Here is a 21,476-nt window from a genome sequence, read left to right on the forward strand (position 1 = left end):
GACCCACAGGTTGAGAACCACTGTCCTAACCTATTTTATAGAAAGAGAGACTAGTTGACCTAGAGGGACAGTGAGTGGATAATTTGATATACCTGAATACAATACAGCAGAACCAGAAATGCAGGTTGGAACAGGAAATATTTATTTAGATATGTTACTCAGTTGGCCTCTCCTTCCACGTAAGCGGAACAGTTTATAGACCAATAAATGAATACAGAATTGTCTGAAGCAACATCATTGGATCAATTTTTTCTCTCTACATCAATCAGAAGAAATTTTTGGATGCTGATATGCAGAAGATGTCTGTCTCACCATCTAGAGTTTCCCGACTAAAAACAGGAGGGAACTTTAATGGTTGCTGAGAAGAGGAAATTTCAGCAAGGGTAGCTTGTTACCTGGTTGCATGACAAGCAACACCTGCTGAACTTTCCTCTTCTACACAACCATTAAAGCACTGAGCTGTCTGCAGCTTTCTTTCTTGACAGTCATATAACCACAGATCAAGAAGGATTTTCAGAAATTGTAGCTATGCATACTTTCCTGTTAAAATAATGTCAAGAAAGCACTAAGAATTTGTAGAAGGTATCCCAAGTAAGGAACAAAAGACAGCAGCTTAGAGAAACAAAGCAATAGGCTTTGGTATAGAAACTCCATTCTAAAGATAAAAACATCATTTGAGGAAGCTGGTGGGAAGAAGTGAAAAATTTCCCCCGGAGTATCATTTTACACAACAGAAAGCTCAGGTTAGGGGGGAAAAGGAAGGCAGACAGTTGAGGTCACTCTGCCTATCTGTCTGTCTAATCCAGTGGTTCTCAGCCTATGAGTCCCCAGGTGTTTTGGCCTACAATTCTCAGATATCCCAGCCAGTTTACCAGCTGTTAGGATTTCTGGGAGTTGAAGGCCAAAACATCTGGGGACCCACAGGTTGAGAACCACTTGTCTAATCAATCTATCATCTATTGCCCCATCTATACAGCTATTAATGACATAGGGTCCTGTCTTCTTGTGTAGTCAGTATCTTTGCCATGACAGTATAACTACACAACGCCTACTTTTTACCAATTATTACAGTCTGGTTCCTAGTTTAAAGATCAACAGTGTTTTAAATGGGTACTACAAAATTACCTTTTACAGTTAATGGGAAACCCACATACAGGAGAAGCAGAAATATGGATCTGTGAGTGTCTCACTGACTCTCAGTGTGTCCCTGTAATGTGACACTAATACAGGTCTCTTGCAGAGCCAAGTCAAATAATATTGAGCCTCGCCTATTTTTATCTTCTGGCTTTCTCTCCATCCACATGAGACTCTGACATCAGCAGCTGACTTGGGAGGCATTGGCTTTCTGTTGTTTTAGTCCCTTCCCAAGCTGTAACTCTGTTCTCCTCCCACCTGGTTTTCCAAAGCTGTAAGAATCCCAAGGAAATGAAAACTTTAGAAGAAAAGAAGGTACTAAACATGTTCCTTTTTCAAATGGCTAACAAATGAGTAATTTTATTGCTGGAGTTCAAGATAGTAAATGACCATTTACTACTGGAAATAGGGCGGGATATAAATAAATTGTTTTTTAAATTATTATTATTGAAGGCTGAGATTTTAATGGCAAGGTGATACTGTTATTAAAAAAACCCCTCTGGAATGGAAACCATAGACAGGCCTTGAGAAATACAAGGATAAGTGCTTACTGTATACTACTTTACAGGATTGCAGAGGTTGGCATGGAGAGACCTTTTTAATCCAGAATAACAGGCAAACAGTTGTTTAACGTGTGATAGCGGAAACTGGCATTTACTCCCCCATTATGCCAATGACCGGTAGGATATTTGTGTTGCTGGCTGAAACTTTCATGGAAAGATCGGCTTGCAAATTGGCACTGGTCTATGGATCACCACTTTTGAGCAGCATTGCTTTTAGAATACTCTATAATGAAGCTTTCTCATATACACAAGCACAGTCAGTTCTCTGTATCAATGGCTTGACAATATTTTTAAAAATATAAAATGCATACCATGATTTTGCTATTTTATTTCAAAGGCTCAATTTTATTACACTATTGTTAATAATTGGACTTGAACACCCAGAATTTTTTATATCCATGGGATGTCCTGGAATCCAACTTCAGTGGATACCAAAGGTCAATTGTAACTCGTACCAGATATCACCTTAGATTACATGGATTTTGCTCACAGCTAAAATCAACATCCATAGCTTTCTTCCTTTATGAGGCTGAAAGAGTGTTAAAATAGGAGAAAAAGCTAGCTACTTCTGCTACATATATCAACAAGTGGACAATTGGAAGTACACTCTCTATTTCTAAAATTGCTTTTGCAATTGAAATTCTAGGAATCTATTTTTGCAGAATGTTTTTATCAGCCTATGCCCACTGAATTATGAACTCCCAAGTACATTATTGTGCAACATGAGATTACAGTGGACCTTCTTGTGTGTTTGATGTTTTATTTATTGCTGTATATTGCCGATACAAGGTTTATGACTTGTGATATATTAATTGATTATATGAATGCATGCCAAATATGGCCAAAGCTACAGGAACAGAGTCTGATACACTGTCATCAGGTTTCAGGTTACTGGAGAAACTAAGTAAATGACTGAATAAATGCTGCTTCATTGGAGCCAGAGCAAAAGTTGTATGGCACTGCTTTTATTTCTTTGTATACTAGCAGAAGTGTCCAGCTTTGCAAGAATTAGAAAGCTTCCTCCTCCAACTGATTCCCATCCTTTCCTTTTTCCTAGTTTTTTTCTCCGAGCCAGTATGTGTAATGGTTTGAGTGTTGTCCTATGACTCTAGAGATTAGTCCCTGTACTTCTATGAAAACTCACTGGGTGGCCCTGGGCACACACTCTCAGCTCCAGAAAACCCTCAAGTTCTTGATAAGTCAGAAACAGTGTGAAGGGACACAATGAAATTATTTTGCTATTTCACTTGCCTTGCTCTATTTCTTCTCTTGTTCAGCCTTTTACTTGGCCCCCTACTCACCAGGCAGGTGGTGCTTTTTCAGTCTTGTTCTATCAAGAGATACTACCTTAAATGAAAAAATAAGAGATGTGGGGGCTTTAGCTCTGCCTTTTTACAATGTCTTCTGCTAATGTGGAGAGTGGTCTGCTTCTCCGTGCATTCAGATTCTCTGCTCTGGACAGTAGGTTCAGCCGACCATGAGACTTTACTATAACATATGGCCCCTGGATCCATGCAGGATATGTTCTAAGATGCTCTGTGGATACCTGCAACCATGGATAATAGCGAATTCTATATTTTGATTATATTTGGCCAGAAGCATAACAAAGAATTGCACTGGAGAGGCCCACAAGAACTTCTGGGTGTAGGTTGGAGTTATTTTTTGGAGAGTGGATGAGTGAAACCATGGATATCAAATCCATGGATAAGGGGGGCTTACTGCACAGTACCTTAGCAAATGCAAGTTTCCAAATCTAAGTTTCCTTTGGTCGCACAACATTTGTGCATTTGCAGCCACTCATGTTCTTTAGCATTATGAAGGAGCTCAGCAGTGGAATGTGCTACCTTCAAGTGTTGTGAGGTCTCTTCCTCTAGAGGTTTTTAAATAGAAGTTGGATGGCCATCTGTCGGGGGTGCTTTGATTGTGTTTTCCTGCATGGCAGGGGGTTGGATTGGTGGCCCCTCATGGTCTCTTCCAACTCTTTGATTCTGGAATTCTAATTAAATGGACAGTTAAGAAAATAAGACGAGGTCTGCTACTTCAGACTAAAGGCTTGTCTTCACCAGCCAATGGATGCCTTTTGGAGACCCATCAGAAGGGTGCAAGTGCAATAGCATCCTTCTGCTCCTGTTCCAGAGCAACAGAAACATATTGTTCAGAATAACAGAGAAAACCCATAGCCTAATTACAGGGAGCTGTTGCCAGCTTTGTGTTGCATGAATTTGTTCAACTAAATTCCCTTAAAGCCATTCAAATTGGCAGGTCTTACTACATCTTCCAGTAGCGAATTCTACAGCTGTGCAAAGAACTTTGTTTTATCTGCCCAGAATCTCCACCCTGTGCATTTTCACTGGATGCTCCTGGCTTGTGGTATTGGGGCACAAACATCTTACTCTGCTTTCCTCACATCATTTATTTATTTAATAGAGCTCTCAATTGTTTTATATTCTTCTACTGCATCCCTCTTTGTTCACTTTTTTCCTTAGTGAAAAAGGCCCAGATATGAATCCAAAGAAGCAAATGGGTGCTTTCTTTTTTGAAATGCTCCTTCAAGGGAGCCTCAGCCCAAAGTTCACAACTCTGCATAAACAAGGAGAAGCACCTATGTGGAAGGGCAAAGAACTATAATAGTGAGTTTAAAGTAACCAGTTCAGGATTGTCCCAGGTCCAGAGGTTTCTGTGGCATAACGTGAGACTTGGAGATGGCCCCTAGAGATGTTATTATGCATAAAATGTCGACCACAGTTGCTCACCTGCTTGGGAAGATGATATAAAGAACATTTGTGACCTATCACATGAGCAAATTTTCCCACCGTAGAACCCTTTGCTGATGCAGCCAGCAGAGAGCCCGCTGGATCTCATCACATGACACACAGCTACTTCCGATGGGACTCCATGCTGGCTGTGTTGGCAAAGTGTTCTACAATGGGGAACTCTGAATATGTGTGACCACCCATGTTCAGGTAAAAAATGCTGGGGACAGCATGGGAGCAAGCTGGAAAGGTATGCTTTCCAGCTTGTGTTGGATAAGTGAATGATGTGGGCGATGCGGGATGATGGGCGATGGATTCGCCCCACTGCCCCACAGTTTGCTCTGCTGCCCTACAGATTCCCTACATCAAGGACCTCCATGTGATGAGGTCCTTAATCTAGCCCAGTGGTTCTCAACCTGTGAGACCCCAGATGTTTTGGCCTTCAACTCCAGAAATCCTAACTGCTGGTAAACTGGCTGGGATTTCTGGGAGTTGTAGGCCAAAACACCTGGGGACCCACAGGTTGAGAACCACGGATCTAGCCGGAAGATGGTGCAGAGTAGAGTGGAGGCATCCGGAGAATAGAGATGGGCAAAGATACCAGCAGATTGCAAACATCAAAAATATGAATTCCAGATATGAATAGTTCAATGTCTCACTTACTGTAATGTTAGAAATTTAGCAATTGAAGTACATTTTAATTGTGATAAAATTTATATGGAGCAACAATGCCTTCCGTTGGCACCCCACACCTATATGTTTGTAGCCTAGAGGAGATATAGGTTCTAGAACAGTGAAGCTTATAACTTGGAAAATAAGTATGAGAATACAATTATTGCATATCTTTTATTTCTGCTCAGGGTTTAGAGTATTTCCTAGTCATTTTCATGGATAGCAGACATAGAACAGACATAAAGTACAACTGCAAGACTTTTGTTAAAGAATGTGAGAGCAAGCTGCAGAATTAAAAATATAAAACCAAATAAATATTGTCAGGACATAAAACCACTAATAGTGATAATAAAAAGGAGCCTGTTGCTCTATCCCCCTTCCTTTCTTATATATTAAGAGTTAAACTGTGCTGTTTCTATTGTATTTATAGCAGCCTAGGTTTTGAAAGCCATTGAAGACTTAGCAATTAGCATATTAGGAAGATGATGCTATCGCTGTTGAGCAGGGAGCTGAAGAGAAACTGATACAGTATTATACTGTGTTGTTAATTAGATATAGAGAAGGCTTTCTGTAGTGCACCCATAGTCAGACACTGCACTGCAATTACACTTTAATAAATTCTCCATGGCTTCATTCAAAATCCAGAGCACAGACTGAACAAATCCCCACAACCACTTCAGTTATAGCCCAGCATTATTTTCTCTTTTCATTCCCTGCAAGCTCATTGGAAATAAATCATTTGGAATTACTCCAAACCTGTTTCAGATGTACATTTTAATACATAATTATTTTTTAAAAAACACAGACACACAGCCTTTCTCCACCTTTGAACGGGTTCTGCCCAAAATTCCTCCTATTTATAAAATAAACTTGTTTTGGTTTGTTGTTGTTGTTATTGTTGTTGTTGTGACTTCAAATACTATGGACTCTTTTCCTTTGGAGCTTTTGGATATCAGTAAATGGTAGGTCAGTAAATTGTCACCAGCATCAGCAGATGAAATAACATCACTTATACAACTAGTAATTTTAAAATACCCTCATAGGGAATTTCATAAATGCAGAGAAAAAAATAGTTATTCATAGAGATGCAGAAGCAATGGACATAGATGACAAAAGTTGAGGAGGGAAATCAGGGGAAAGGTTCTACTGATTACTTAAGAGTAAACTAAATAAGACTCTAGTAGTATTGCTGACTCTCCTCTGTTCCTTTATTCATTTGGTATTCCATCTTTTGTGAAAAACAATAGAGTATTTGTATGTCATTCCCATTCATGATCATGAGACCTCCTTTGTATTGTGTGTAATATAAATAAGGGATTGTGTCAAATAGCCTATGTGCTAGTCACCATAATCAATGTGCTTAACTTTGCTTTTCTTTAGACTCAGTTCTAATAAATAATAAACTTCTTAAAATATGTGGCCAGAATTACCAAGGCCATGGCAACAGGGCTGGAATTCAGAACAGAATGTAGCTTGGAAAAGCTGCTGTTTTTGGACTGCAGCTCCCAGAATCTCCCAGTCAGTTTGGATAATAGCAATGATTCCTTTTGTATCCCATTACAAATAATGGCCATGCAGTTTCTCTAAATTTCCAGGTTCATTACCTCATTCCATTTGGGAGAGGGGCATCACACATTATTCTTTCTTGCCTTTACTCCTGAAATCATCCATTTTCAGATTTTTCACACTAGCGAGTACTGTTCATTGCTCTCAATCACGGAAGTCTAAAACAAAGTCAAAAAGCTAGCAGTAATGCAATTTCAAATCAAAGAATACTATGAAGGAGAAATGACTGGAAAAACAAAGTGGTTGTATCTTGAAATAACAGTATTTTTAGTTATTAAAATATATTTTTAATTACCATAGCAGGCTCACAAAACAGGATTTTTTGAGAGAAATGTCAATGCTTGGTAAGAGACCGCCCATTACTCCACATCACTGAAGCGATTCAACACAGGCAAATTTGACAGATCCCATCCCACGTGTTTTTCCCTGCTTTCCATTCTAATCATGGGTTCAGGAGACAATTTCTTCCCATTGCCTGTCTCCCTCCGCAAACTGCTAAAATAGAAATAAATGAATCGTAGATTGAATCAGCGCTCCATGCAGTTATGCTAGCCACATGACCTAGGAGTTGTCTATGGACAACATTGACTCTTTGGCTTAGAAATGGAGATGACCACCAACTCCCAGAGTCGGATATGACTAGACTTCATGTCAGGGGAAAACCTTTACCTTTACCTTAGATTGAATCAAGTCTATTTTCTCCCTAGAAGCCACGAGAAGTAAGTTGAGGCAGTCATACTTTGACCATATCATTAGAAGAGAAGACTCTAGAAAAGACAATAGTGCTTGGTATGGTAAAAGCAATAGAAAAAGAGGAAGACCACTGTACAGTTCCATGGACTCAATCAAGGAAGCCATGGCCCTGAATTTGTAAGGCAGTTGATGTCAGGGTGACTTGGAGGTCTCTCATTCATAGGTTTGCCATAGTAGGTCAAAGTCAATTTGGTGGCAGATAATAGCAGCAACAATACCTACCTCTAGTGTATTATTCAGTAACAGTTTATAATAGTTGGTCCTCCATATCTATGGATTCCATTATCCAGTGTTATTTTATATAAGGAACACTATTTTACTACACAATTGTATATAATAGGACTTGAGCATCCACAGATTTTGGTATCCGTGGGAAGACCTGGAACCAAATCGCAGCAGATACAGAGGACTCATCCTATTATGATTTTCCTCCCCCTCCCCATGAACTCATTATTTCCGGATATGATGGATTTATAATGTAGATAAGGACAGGAACAGAAAGAAATTTTAGGGAGTGGCTGTACTGAACTTCAGGGAGCAGTTCCTCTCTGCAGGTGGACAAGCACAAGCTTGGGCTGTCTCCTACCAAGAGCGTCGTGGGAAAGAACCATACTGGACTAGCATAAGCCAAGGGCACCTACCATCTACGAACTGGGTTTTACTCAGCAACTGCCATCTCACTCACATCTTTACTTGTGTTTTGGCTCCCATGGCAACCCTCATGTACAGGAATAAAATAGTATGGTTTATGGATACTCAATCCTGCCTTTCTATTCTTTCCCCCTTGTTGGGTGTGCAGTTAGTTCATAACAATGAGATGATGAAGGAAAATGGTTTTTTTATGTCCTTCCCCTTTTCATTTTCTTCCATGAGCTGTTAAATTGTCATTTCTGTCTAGGAAGCTCTTTCAGACCAGAATGTCTAATGCAAAATATTATCAAAATGTTATCTCAGTGGGAGTCTTATTTCTAGGTATTAATAGCTCTTTTGCAATTTGTATCTAGGATTTGATCTCTGGGGGAAAATCTAACAGCTGTCTTTCTATTACTGAAAAGACAGTCACATTAAAGGAAAGCATTTTCTTGTGGAAAGGCATAAAACAAGCATGTAGACGGGTTATCTCTCATAAATACTAGCACTTGACCTTTGCCTGTGTCCCATAGCAGAAATTACGATGTAGTTTTTTTAAAAAAAAAATTACCTCCTTCCTTTCCTGATATTCAGAAATGATTAAAATAGTTACTTTTGGGCCAAGAGAGAACATAGAATCTCATGAGCCAAAGACTTATAGTTCAAAACATACCTTAGGAATGAAGCTACACCCACCCTGTAACTATAAAAGTAATTAAAAGTCATTACAGTTATTTCAAAAAAGAAACATCACCCTTGTTTACATTGTAATTGAAATTGTTTTGAGTTAATGGTTTTGGAAAAGTGAATGAATTCCAGATTTTTATTTGCAGCTAATTACTTCTAAGATCTGATGCAGAGCTTTTAGACTGCTTCCCGTAGGCTGCATAATTGGCCACATTCAGTTAATTGAATTTTCTCTTATGACTGGATATCAGAGTAAAGTTGCTACATCATTTAATGTCTAAGGGCCCCTCCAGCCAGGCCGTATATCCCAGGATCTGATACCAGATTTTCTTCTTTAAACTGGATTATATGAGTCTGCACTGCCAGATAATCTGGGATAAACAGAAAATCCTAGGATATAGAGCCTGTCTGGAAGGACCGTAAGTGAACTTGGATGCACAGATAAAGGAATGTTTTCCAAAAAAATGTATGATTTTTGATGAATGAAGGCTTCAGGGTTTGTCTTTAGTCTATTAGAATCAAAATGTGTATAGTGGTTGGTGTCCATTCCATGAGTTCTGAAATTTCATCACACTAGTACTACTTCACATTTTGATTCAAACAATAAGATATCCTCGTAACAAGGTAGTGAGGATTCGTACGTTAATAATGTAAATTCTATGATTAATGAAAAATAAACCAGTTCCTCAAAATCAAGAGTGGTTGTCTGCTTTGAAAATGAAAGGCTATACTGTATTTGCTTAAGCTGGGATATATTACCAATTTTATCCTCTCATACTAGCATTTACTGCTTCTAGGCTATAACAATAGATTGGCTGTCCAAAGATTTCAAGATTTGTTCATATAGACTGTTTATATGTTTCTCTTTCTCTCCATCCAGGAACACAGAAATGAAGGCTTCTTGTTCTGAGAGCTCTTGGCTGTAGAGATCAAAACTTTTTGAAACATAAACAAACCCAGAGGAAGATCCTAATATTTGCAACACAATGGATTACATGGCTGAGGGCAAAAGAAAGCAACAGCATAGCTTGAATTTACTGAATCAAATCAAAAACATGAAGGAGTTAACAGAAATGATTGATGTGGTCTTGGTGGCTGAAGATGAAAAGTTCCCTTGCCATAAACTGATGCTGGCTGCTTTCAGCCCCTATTTTAAAGCAATGTTTACCTGTGGCTTGATTGAATGCACACAGAGAGAAGTGGCCCTCCATGACATGTCAGCAGAAAGTGTGTCCGTACTTCTACACTACATGTACACGGCTGAGCTCCTCCTAAGTAATAGCAATGTGCAGAGTGTGGCCATTACTGCTTTTTTCATGCAGATGGAAAGTGTTTTCCAGTTATGCCAGACATACATGATGAACCACATGGACACTTCAAACTGTGTAGGGATTTATTACTTTGCAAAGCACATAGGGGCTGAAGAGTTGTCCGATCAAGCCAGGAAGTACTTGTACCAGCACTTTGCAGAAGTGAGCTTGCAGGATGAAATATTAGAGATTGAGGCCCAGCAATTGCTAAGCCTGATCCGATCAGATGATCTGAATGTTTCTAGAGAAGATAATATTTTGGACTTAGTCCTCCGATGGGTTAACCATAGCAGGAGGTTGCGTGGGGATCACCTCCTGGAGCTCCTGAAGCAAGTAAGACTGACACTTGTCAGCCCCTCCTTCCTGGTGGAAGCTCGAAAAAGGAACACAGTGCTTCTGAGTAATTCACAATGCACTGAGATGATTGATGGAGCATTAGAAATGATCAAGAAGTCCAACCTACCTAATCTCAGCCTGCGCTATGGCATGGAGACCACAACTCTTCTGCTTTGTATTGGCAACAATTCACAAGGCATCAGATCAAGGCATGGTAGCTATGCTGATGCCAGCTTCTGCTATGCTCCTGCTACACATAAGACCTACTTCATTTCCTCTCCGAAATATGGAGAAGGCCTGGGATGTGTATGCACCGGTGTGGTTAATGAGAATAATGATATCATTCTGGCCGGGGAGGCAACTGCTGCCAAACTGTCTAGACAAAAGACCAGGAATATTGAAATTTATAGGTTTGTATCTTCTTGCATGAAGGACCTAAATAGAATGCTCTTTCCCTCTCCAAATTGCAATAGATGGATGGATAGATTAGATGTGAGAAAATGGAAAACTTTGTGTCTGTAATTATTTAATGGCATGTGGCTCAAGCCTATACCTATTGCCCTGTAATATTTTGCCTATCTACAAAGGTTAGTAAAAAGACTTTCTCTGGATTTCCCCTAGACCAGGATATTTCATAATATATATGTAAGTAAATTCATTACAATTTTTGGATAAATTTAATTCTGTGACTAATTTTATACCACACTTGTGATGTCTAGGAAGGTCAACAATATCCATCAAACCTCTGCAAAGGAATATATCTACATATATGTGTTATACTGCTACATTCACCTTCCCCAGCCAATAGCCAGGTATTGTGGAAGACATACATGCTCCAAAATATTAAAAGGGCATCATATGGAGGAATGCTATTATAGCAGGTTTCTCATTGGTTGGACAGAAGCAGAGGTTCACACAGCATCTACAGTATATTTAATGTGAAATATGTAATATGCATATAGAATAACAACCATTAAAGTGCCATTTTTTTTCAGGTTGTAGCCTAAATAATAGTTAGCTTGATAACACAATGGGAAGGATTAGAGTGCCCTCTATGTGCCACCTGTGATTCTATAGGACACACATTTTCCCTTGCTGCATTATTCTTACTCTATTGAAAATATTGCAAAATGTATCTTTTAAATTCTGTATCTTCATAGCTTGTTTGTAGTTTTACGGGTAAAATCCCTCACATTGTTTTCAGTAAGAAAAGCTAAGCTGCAGTCCTGAGAGTAAATCTCATTAAACCAAGGGCAACTTGTTTTAAATAATCCTGATTAACATTGGGCTGTAAGAATATGTGGAAGTAGCATGCTACTAAGAAGCATTTCTATAACATAAATTTTCCCTTCTAAGTGACATTACCTGATCCTCCTAATAGTGAGTATATTCTTAATATATCTCCACTGGTATCCAGAGGTACTTTCCTTTGTCAATAACAACAACGACAACAACAACAACAACAACAACAACAACTTTATTCTTGTACCCCGTCTCCATCTCTGCGAAGGGACTTGGGGCGGCTTACATAAAAAAACCAATCTATACATTTAAAACACAATATAATAACATAGCTATAAAACAACGTAACATGACAATAATTAAAATCAAGACATCAATTGCTATGTACAGAGGGTGATTAGTGCAAACTGTGAGTAAAGTCCATGAGTAAAATAGAGACAAGCGGGGGAGGACAAGGAACTGATTGCGTTAAAACACTAAAACTTATAAAATGGGGGCAATATTAAAGTGCAGCACTGTTTGAAAACGAGATGGCTGGTGGCCTCTTCACTCAAAAGCGCACAGGAACATCCATGTTTTTATACTTCAGCGAAAGGTGGACAACGAAGGAGCCAGTCCAATCTCCCTGAGGAGCGAGTTCCAGAGTCGGGGAGCCACTACTGAGAAGGCCCTCTTTCTCATCCCCACCAACTGTGCTTGAGACGGAGGTGGGAGCAAGAGAATGGCCTCCCCAGAAGATCTTAGGGCCCATGCAGGTTCATAGGGGAGGAGGCAATCACAGAGATAAGCAGGTCCTGAACCATTTAGGGCTTTGTAGGTGATAACCTGCACCTTGAATTGGCCCAGAAACTTATTGGTAGCCGGTGGAGCTGCTTAAACAGGAGGGTTGACCGCTCTCTGTAGCTAGCTCCAGTTATTAATCTGGCCACTGATCTTTGTACCAGCTGTAGTTTCCGAAACATCTTCAAGGGCAGCCCCACGTAGAGCGCATTGCAGTAATCCAGTCTGGAGGTAACTAAGGCATGGACCACCATGGCCAAGTCAGACTTCACGAGGTATGGTCTCAGCTTTATCTCTCATCTTTTTTATTCTATCAAGTAGAAGATAGTTTTGGTTAAAAAAAGTGTGACTATAAGGATAAAATACCTTAAATATTTTGCTAGATCTCAAGGCTCCAACCAAGGAATTGCTGGTTTCCAAGTACACACAAGTCTCAGAACAGGCAGCACTAGAGAAAGTTGTCATTTTTGAATGTGAGGTAGCCTTAAAATCTGGACATCCATTTCATTTTTAGCTTGCTCCAGGGCTCTCTGGCTCAGTGCAAATCAGTTTATATCTGTATTATGCTTCTGCAAACACTGATGCTCCAGAGTTGGGATGAGGCGAATGGAATGGGATGAGAGTCAATAGATGCATGCATTTGGACTCATCATACCTTTTGGATCAATGAAGTACCCATGTTTTATCCTTCTTGTTATACAAGCCCTAGCAGGAGTGGCATAGGGTCTGGGGAGAAATATTCCCCAAGGATAAGCTGTAAGCTTTTCACAAGCCCCAGTAATATCAGTATATGGCCTGGAAAAACTCTCCACATGCCACCAAGAACACATGGGGATCAGTCCCTAGAGGAAATGACAGCAATTGCTGCAAATGCTGAGAACATTTTTATCCCCTCCCTGGCCATTTTAACATGCTTTGATCTCCTTCCATTGCTTTGGCCCTGGGTTAGCTTGATTTTACCCAAATTCGGGCCCAGTGCTCTTTTGTCCATTTCAACAATCAATTGACCCAGAAAGATTTCCATCCTGTCTCACAAGTGTTGCCTGTTCCATGTTTGTGGCAATACAAGGACCAATCTCAGGTCTCAGATTTGGGGCCTGAAATCTCAAGACTGAGATGCAGGTGATTTGATAATCCTAAGTGCAATGAAATGAGATACAGTTAGATGCAAGACCACATTAGACATTTTTAAATCCTTTAAAAAACGGTTTTCAACTTTCTGTCCTGTTTATGTCTGATATGTTTATGTATGACATCACACAAAGAGGTATGTGCCTTTATACCAGCAGTATACAACTAGAATCCTCCAAATGTTATTGGTCAGCAGCTCCCCTCAAACCTAGTCAGCATGGCCAACAGTGAGGCCTCATGGAGTCCAGAAATGACTGAAAGTCCACAGCTACCCATCCTACCATTAAGATGTATATTAGATATCCACACAGTGAGATACCCTGCTTCCCCCAAAATAAGACAGGATCTTACATTACTTTTTGCTCCAAAAGATGTGTTAAGGCTTATTTTCAGGGGCAGTCTTATTTTTCAAATTGCCTTTTTAAATGAACTTATATTTGTAATAGGACTTATATTTTGAGCATCCTCAGAAATGCTGAAAAATCATGATAGTCTTATTTTCAGGGTAGGTCTTGATTTGGGGGAAACAGGGTATATATACCCCATGGGCCATCTCAAGATACAATCTGCAAATCTGTAAATGTTTGTTAAAAATAAAACTCTCTTTTTGACCCATTTTGATATTATCGGGAATTTGGTGCAAATGTGCATGATTTATCCTGTAACCATGCCACTTCTAACTTCAGGCTTTTTTACAGGTACAACGGTCAGGGAAATCAGTTTTGGCAAAGACTATGTAGTGGCCAGTTCCGTGAGCTCTATGCTCTGGGCACCATCCACAATGACTTATATATCATAGGAGGTCAAATGAAGCTGAAAAACCAGTACCATATCACAAACATCGTGGAGCGATACTCCATGGAAGAAGATAACTGGAGAACTTTGGCTCCTCTCCCTGTGCCGTTAGCCTGCCCAGCTGCAGTTACAGTGAAAAACAGGCTGTACGTAATGGGAGGCTGGACACCACAGGTAAGGATTTTTCCTGAAAAATGTTAGATCCATATGGGGCACTCCAGCTATATTGCCTGCACCAGTCTTGTCACTAGGGTTAGTGTCATCTGGTGCAGTAACTCATAGTGCATCCTCGTGGACCTCCTCACATAACCAACCATACTACAGTATTGGAGCTAAAATATCAGATAATTAAACAACAATAATAAAATAATACATTTCTGCTGAAACACTACACAAAAAATGTATAGACACTGACAGTCATTTTGGTATCACTTCTCTGATGGTGTCACACACTACAGATTATTATTATTATATTTATTTATATGCTGTTTGTTTCTCTATTAACAGAGACTCAATGCAGCAAACAATTCTAAAAGCAATACAATATAAAACCTAAAAACTATAAACAATAAAACTGAATTAAACCAAGCACTATTTAAAAATGTACTAAAATAATTAAAAACCTATTTGGAATACATACACTATACCATACCCCCTGACTTGGTCCTAAAAATGTTCTTCTTTAAAAGCCTCCCTGAAAAGAAAGGTTTCAACAGGGGTGGTTGTGCACTCCCTGTATCCAGGCCCAGTTAACAATTTGGCTGCAATTAGCTGAAGTTTCTGAACCCCCATCAAAGGCATCCCCATGTAGAGTGTATTACAATAACCCAGATGGGATGTAACTAAGGAATAGGTGCAGTTGGCACAAAAGTTTTAATTGTGCAAAAGCCCTCCTGGCCACTGCAAATACCTGGGTCTCCAGGTTCAGTGCCAAGTCCAGGAGGACCCTCAAACGGTGGACCTGTGTCTTCATGGAGAGTGTGACCCCATCCAGCACAGGCTGGATCCCTATTCCCTGATCTGTCTTCCGACTGACCAGGAGCATCTCTGTCTTGTCTGGATTAAGTTTCAGTTTGTTTGTTCATATCCACTCCATTACTGATGACAGACATTGGTTTAAACTCAGGACCATTTCCTTGGCTTTGGGTGTAAAAAAGTAGTAGAACTGGGTATCATCTGCATATAGGTAGCATCACACTCCAAAACTCCAGATGACCTCTCCCAGCGGTTTCATGAATATGTTAAACAGCATGGGGGACAAAACAGAACCCCGAGGAACCCCACAGGCCAATGGCTAAGGGTTCAAACAGGAGTCCCCCAGCACCACCTTTTGGGTATGATCCTCCAGGGTCATCACAAAGGGCTAAAATCAGCAGCATATGCTGATTTTTGCCCAGGTCACCCAAGGAGCTGGGTGGTTCTTATCAGATGACACTGGCACAGCTCTGTGGGTGAAGGAGGGTGGAGCTGGTGCATGCTGCCACCAGGGCAACACAGGAGGGTTTCCGTGTTGCCGTAGAATCCATGGAAGTTGGGTTGCATGCACCATGCACACTCATGCTTCCCCCCCATCTGATTTCACCTCTGCTGGAGCCAGGCGATGCAGAACATGAGGCGCCGGATTCCCCATGCCACTCTACGAAGTGGAGCGATGCTAGCGGCCAACTGATAAGATCATAAGTCCCATCTCAGCAAGGTGGCCCAGAACGATACTGGCTCACACCCCCTGCACTCCCCAGTGAAGCCATTCGCCTGCACTTATTGTAAAGGCCTACCTGTGTGGAACAGAAATGCAGATAATTTATCATTCAGTAAAATTATAGAACGTGTTTCCTGGTGAGACCAAGTCAAGTCAAATCAAATTATGTTTGTACCAGTGGAATGGCCATTTATTTTCCAGATGAGGCTTTTAGCATGTTTTTCATTCATAGAATCACAGAGCTGGAAGAGACTTCCATCCAGTCCGAACCCCTGCCAAGAAGCAGGAAAATTACATTCAAATTACCCCTGACAGATGGCCATCCAGCCTCTGCTTAAAAGCCTCTAAAGAAGGAGCCTCCACAACAGTCCAGCGCAGAGAGAGAGATCTACTGCCAAACAGCTCTCACAGTGAGGAAGTTCTTCCTAATGTTCAGGTGGAATAGCCTTTCCTGTAGTTTAAATTCCCAGAATTTTCAGACTCAGGTAGTAGTAGCCGATGTCACTTTCCATTTATGACCTTCCAATTTCTTCTCACTTCTCTCAATGTAGAGTAATTCCACTGTTCTTCCATATTTTTTTCTTTCTACCCAAAGACAAAATAAAAACCCACTCCAAAACCCTGTAAAGGAAGAAAGGGCAGAGCACCTGCAGCATAGCATAAATATTTGCATGCAGAAAAACCAACATTGCAGAAGCATGGGTCAATGACTGGGTTCTCTTGTGCAATACACAATCCCAGTGCACAATGTGCAAGGTACAACTCAGCTTCTGTCGTCATAATGTGTCTATGGCAAATAATTAACAACACAACTTACACATGTATATGCCACTAATAGTATGCCAACCATTGTGTCATTAGTGATGTTTATTTTGTTATTACATGATACAGTACCAACCACAGCAATATTATCAGTCACACAATGCCTCACTTCATTACTCATTATGACACACTATGACTAAAGTATAATATAATAAACTACTTTAAGTGCCAGTTAGCTTTAGGGCATCTATGCTACAATTTAATGCAGTTTTACATCACTTTAACTGACATGGCTAAATGTTATAGAATCATAGGACTTAGAGTTTTACAAGGTCTTTATCCTTCTCTGTCAAATAGCGCAGGTGCATCATGAAGCTACAATTTTCATAATCCCATTATCCCAATTGAGCAATGGTAGTTAAGGTGGAGTCAAACTGCATTAATTCTACAGTGTAGTTGTAACACAACACTATCAAGTCTCAGAAATAACAATAGCCTCCATATTTTAATAAGCAGGGTAATGTTTAAGCCCAATTTTCTATCTCATAGTTGACACTACTGAACAGCAATTACCTATAATTATTAATCAATAAACTCTATTGAGGAAAATCATTTCATGACATTGCTGTTGTATCAATTGCTTAGCTCCTGAAAAGATTTAACCATCATCTTTACTTTACGGTATGTTCCTGCCTTGAGTAAATCATCTCTATGATCCTTTCACCAGTAAAGATGCAAAGATAATTTGCTATTGAAACACCATTTTTAATGGGTAAATTTTCTGTGATCTTCCCAGTTAACCCATCTGCCACTGGTTGATGGTACTCTGGATGGCACCCTGGTAATTCTGGTAACTTTGGATAAGCCTCCTTGGGACCAACTTATGATAGGAGATCTGCATTCCAAATCAATTTGTACAGGATAAGCAACAGCTATCAAACTAATTTGATCTCTATTCACCAACTAGAACATGGGAATTTGGGAAATGAATACATCATCTACACTTGTAGCTATTTCCAGTCCTTGTGTGTCATTACATCTCAAACAATGATCACACTAATATAAACTGGATGAATAAAGTGACTCAGGAAAGTTCCCTGAAGACCCAGCACTTCTCATCTTGTTAGCTTATCACTGGCAGACATGCTGCTTACTCTGGCAATTTCAGCAGGACAGTAGATGATGAGATAAATCTTGCCTTTAACAACAACATGAAGACATAATTCTTCAGCATTTTCAAATGCAGATGCAGAACTCAGATTGAGATGTAGCACTAATTTTGTTTGAGCTGATCCTTTTGGCTACTGGTTCTTACAGAGATATATATTTACATTTGACTTTAATGCAAGCAAGCTTGCTATTGGTTCAATGCAAAATATTGATTTTTCCATCATAACTGGATTTTATCTGTACTAGAGCAAAAGCTTTTGATAAAAACTCCTAAAAGGAGAACTCCTAGCAATAACATGACTGTCATGTAATGCTCTCCCATCACTCACTATAGATGAATCCACCTGTCCAATAGCTGCCACTTCATGTTACCTTGCTCACTCAAGTATAAAAGTAGCCAGTGAACTGCTTCAATTCTGGTACTGGATATTTTGCAATCAAATTGTTGACAACTTGAAAAAAGTTCCCATCTGCAAGATGCTGGTTTTCAAAAAGACTATGGGAAATGTGGTCAGATTCTATTATCATCTGAGGGTCAGTTACAATTGCAGTTTCTGAAAGATACCTGGGGGGACCTGTGCCGTCGCGCCTGGGGCTGTAAACTCTTAGTGAAAGAGGCATGGACGTGACATCTTTCCCCAGGGGATTGCTTCTTGCCCTCCTTTAGGGAAACTGGAACTCCCAAGGACCAAAACACTGTAGTTAACTCAAAAACTGGGTTTATTCTTCACAAAGGGGGTAAAAGAAAATATACATTACAGTCTTTGGTTGTTTAAGTCCATGAAGCTTGTCCAGATCCCTCTTTCTCTGGCTGTGAATGCCGGAGCAAAACTCAGCCTCAGTCCAATGACCTATATCTGAAGACAAGAGTCTTCCTCTGTTGCCAAAGGACTGATGTGAAGGCGCTTGAGACTCCTCAACGTTGTTCAGGTTGGCCCTGAACATGAAGTGTGAGTCCCAAGGGTAAGAACCTCAGAATTGGTGCTGAGAGGTAACTTTTGAAGGGCTTTTTGAGCCAAGCCTCTCTTTCACGTCCATCCGATACAGAACTTGCTGATGGAATGAAAAGAGGAAACACAGTCCTACTCCAGGAAGAGGTGGAGCCAAATAGTTTAGCTAAGTGAGCAATATAACAGGTACAAACAACATTGATTGACAGATATAAATAACCAATCCAACTACATTTACAGGGTAAGGGCAAAATCAGGCATGATACAACAATTCAAATCTTGAAACTTATAGTTTGACATATAGATGGCGCCACTCGCGCCGTCACAGGACCTGAGTTTTCCAGAGCTTTTGGGATTTCCTCCTTGAGCTCCAGCAGTCATCCAAAGCATATTTGGCAGCATTTGATTTTGATTCCTTATTGCTTTGTCCCAATCCAGCCTTGTATTGAATGTAGTCAACAGCACAAAAAGCAAAGTAAGCTCCAGTGAGATTGCTTGTGCCCACAGTTTCCCTGAATTTGAGCTGTACATGCTGCATCTGTGCAAATGCCGATATTGGGATTATTTCCATCTTTTATATTTTGTCTTAAATTCCTTTGGAATTTTCTTTGGAGGAAGTGAAGTGAGTGGAACATCAGATGCTGCCTTGGTATAGTAGTCAGGAACTTCACCTCCAATGTGCACCCCCTTAGATGCTAAGTTAGAAATGCTAGACATTTCAGATAACTAGGTTAGATTAGAGATTCTGTTGGTGTACCAGCTACTTGGCTGCCCAAGAGCCTCCCTTTCAGAGTTATTCAAGGTTGCCTTAGGAGTGGTATTAGATTCTCCTTGGCTTGATATACTTGAGGAATTCAACATCCATGATGAAGTAGGTTGTTGGGAGTAGGTCAGGACTTCATGTCTGCCATTACAACCAAGATCAGATATGATCTTGTGCATTCAGGTTACAATAGCTTATAGCTAAAAATCCAAAATGTAATGAACACAAGAAATTGGATCGCTATTTGTGCACATTAAATACAGACATGAGGTTTGTAGCTCACATTTGAAGCTTTCTAGATATGAACAGAAGTGCTTGCCATCACACAACACTCTTCTAAATTTACTCCATACCAGTGTCAACACATCCTGAAGTAATGCTCTTCAATAAATAGAGTAAACCTGTTTTTAGGCAGCTGAAAGCATTTTGAATTGGTGTTCAAAGTGTTTTCAGATACATCTATCTCCTAGAGAGCATGGACGGAGAGGGGCAACACATGAATTGAGAGAAGAAGTCCCAACAGATATGGGAAGCTGAAAATGCTTTTAGATTGCTTGAAAGCACTTGAAGAATGGATTGAGGCAATGATATCAGTTGCTATCCTGGCACACTCCAGTTTTGCAATGCTGGAACCCATTTGTAGAGCCTTGTGTGGTAAACTCCTAGATTAGTACAATAGTATTGTAGTATAGTTCTTGTTTTTCCGTCATATAAAAGGCAGAACACATGACATGCTTTTGGGCTAAGACTGTTCAAAGTATCCACTGTCATGCAAAATAATAGAATGACAATTTGAAATCTTACAATTATACAAAATCTGAATCTCAGTAAATATTTTAAAGCTTTGTCCAGTTAAGCAGTAAACACTCATCATTGTATTCAACAGCCTTTAAGGGGTGAGGTGGCAAATCAAAGGGTAAGCAAAATGTAATGTTGCTTTTTAAGAGTAGTCAATTGTTTTTTGGTAAAAGTGCATCTTCTGGACATATGACATAAATGGCATAAAAGAGTATTTCTACTGTTTCATGTACACAACCCATGTGACATTCCAAACATTTTTGATGCAATGCTTCAGTAGGGAAACTTCTTCAAGTCATAGTGACATGGCTTCCTGCGCATATATGACCTGAACAAAACACAAAAACAGTACTGGTTCCATAGCAAAAACAGTCCAGTCTATCAAAATCTGGCTTCCAAAGACAATACTGCTTGGTAGGGTGGGAGGCAATAGGGAAAGAAGACAATTACATTCCAGGTGGATCAACTCAATTTAAAAAGTACAACCCTGAATCTGCAAGACTTTAGCAGGGCTATTCATGAAAACATGAGATGTCTCTCATTCATAGGGCTGCCATAAATCAAAGTCAACTTGAGGCCTGTTTACAACAACAAAATCAGCATTGCAAAAGATTATTGCAAAAAATTATTGTCTTTTCTAGTGAGTCATGTCTTCTCATTATATGGCCAACAGTCTTGGCTTAGTCATCTTGACTTCTAGGGAGAGCTCAAGCTAGATTTGCTCTGGGATCCATTGATTTATCTTTTTAGATGGCAACAACTTCCAAAATTAATGTGTTACTGTAACTTTACAGTCTTTCACATGATTATAATGGTATAACACGTGAAAGGCAAATATTAAATGGCTTATCTAAGAATGGGTTTAAATGAGATTTTGAGATTTCAGTAGTCATTCTCTTTTCTTTGTATTGTTGGTCTGTATATTACTATCCTTCTGCTCCCAGAAATTCCAGCCAGAATAACCAATATGTAGGGATTTGGG

At 39.8% G+C, this 21,476-nt stretch overlaps 1 protein-coding gene and 1 pseudogene across 1 annotated transcript in view; one reads left to right on the plus strand and one right to left on the minus strand.

Moving 5' to 3' along the window:
• Window positions 1-619: 619 nt before the first annotated feature.
• The window catches only part of kbtbd12 (kelch repeat and BTB domain containing 12), a 62,862-nt gene continuing 42,005 nt past the window's right edge, over window positions 620-21,476 (plus strand). The window contains exons 1-3 of the mRNA XM_003217727.4: window positions 620-1,449; window positions 9,639-10,814; window positions 14,256-14,526. Coding sequence (XP_003217775.2) covers window positions 9,745-10,814; window positions 14,256-14,526 — 1,341 coding nt within the window. The 5' untranslated portion in view covers window positions 620-1,449; window positions 9,639-9,744. The remainder of the gene's footprint in view (window positions 1,450-9,638; window positions 10,815-14,255; window positions 14,527-21,476) is intronic.
• LOC134297160 (adenosine deaminase domain-containing protein 1-like) lies at window positions 17,579-19,955 on the minus strand (annotated as a pseudogene).

This window comes from Anolis carolinensis, chromosome 2 (assembly GCF_035594765.1).
Source record: "Anolis carolinensis isolate JA03-04 chromosome 2, rAnoCar3.1.pri, whole genome shotgun sequence".
Taxonomy (NCBI): Eukaryota; Metazoa; Chordata; class Lepidosauria; order Squamata; family Dactyloidae; genus Anolis; species Anolis carolinensis.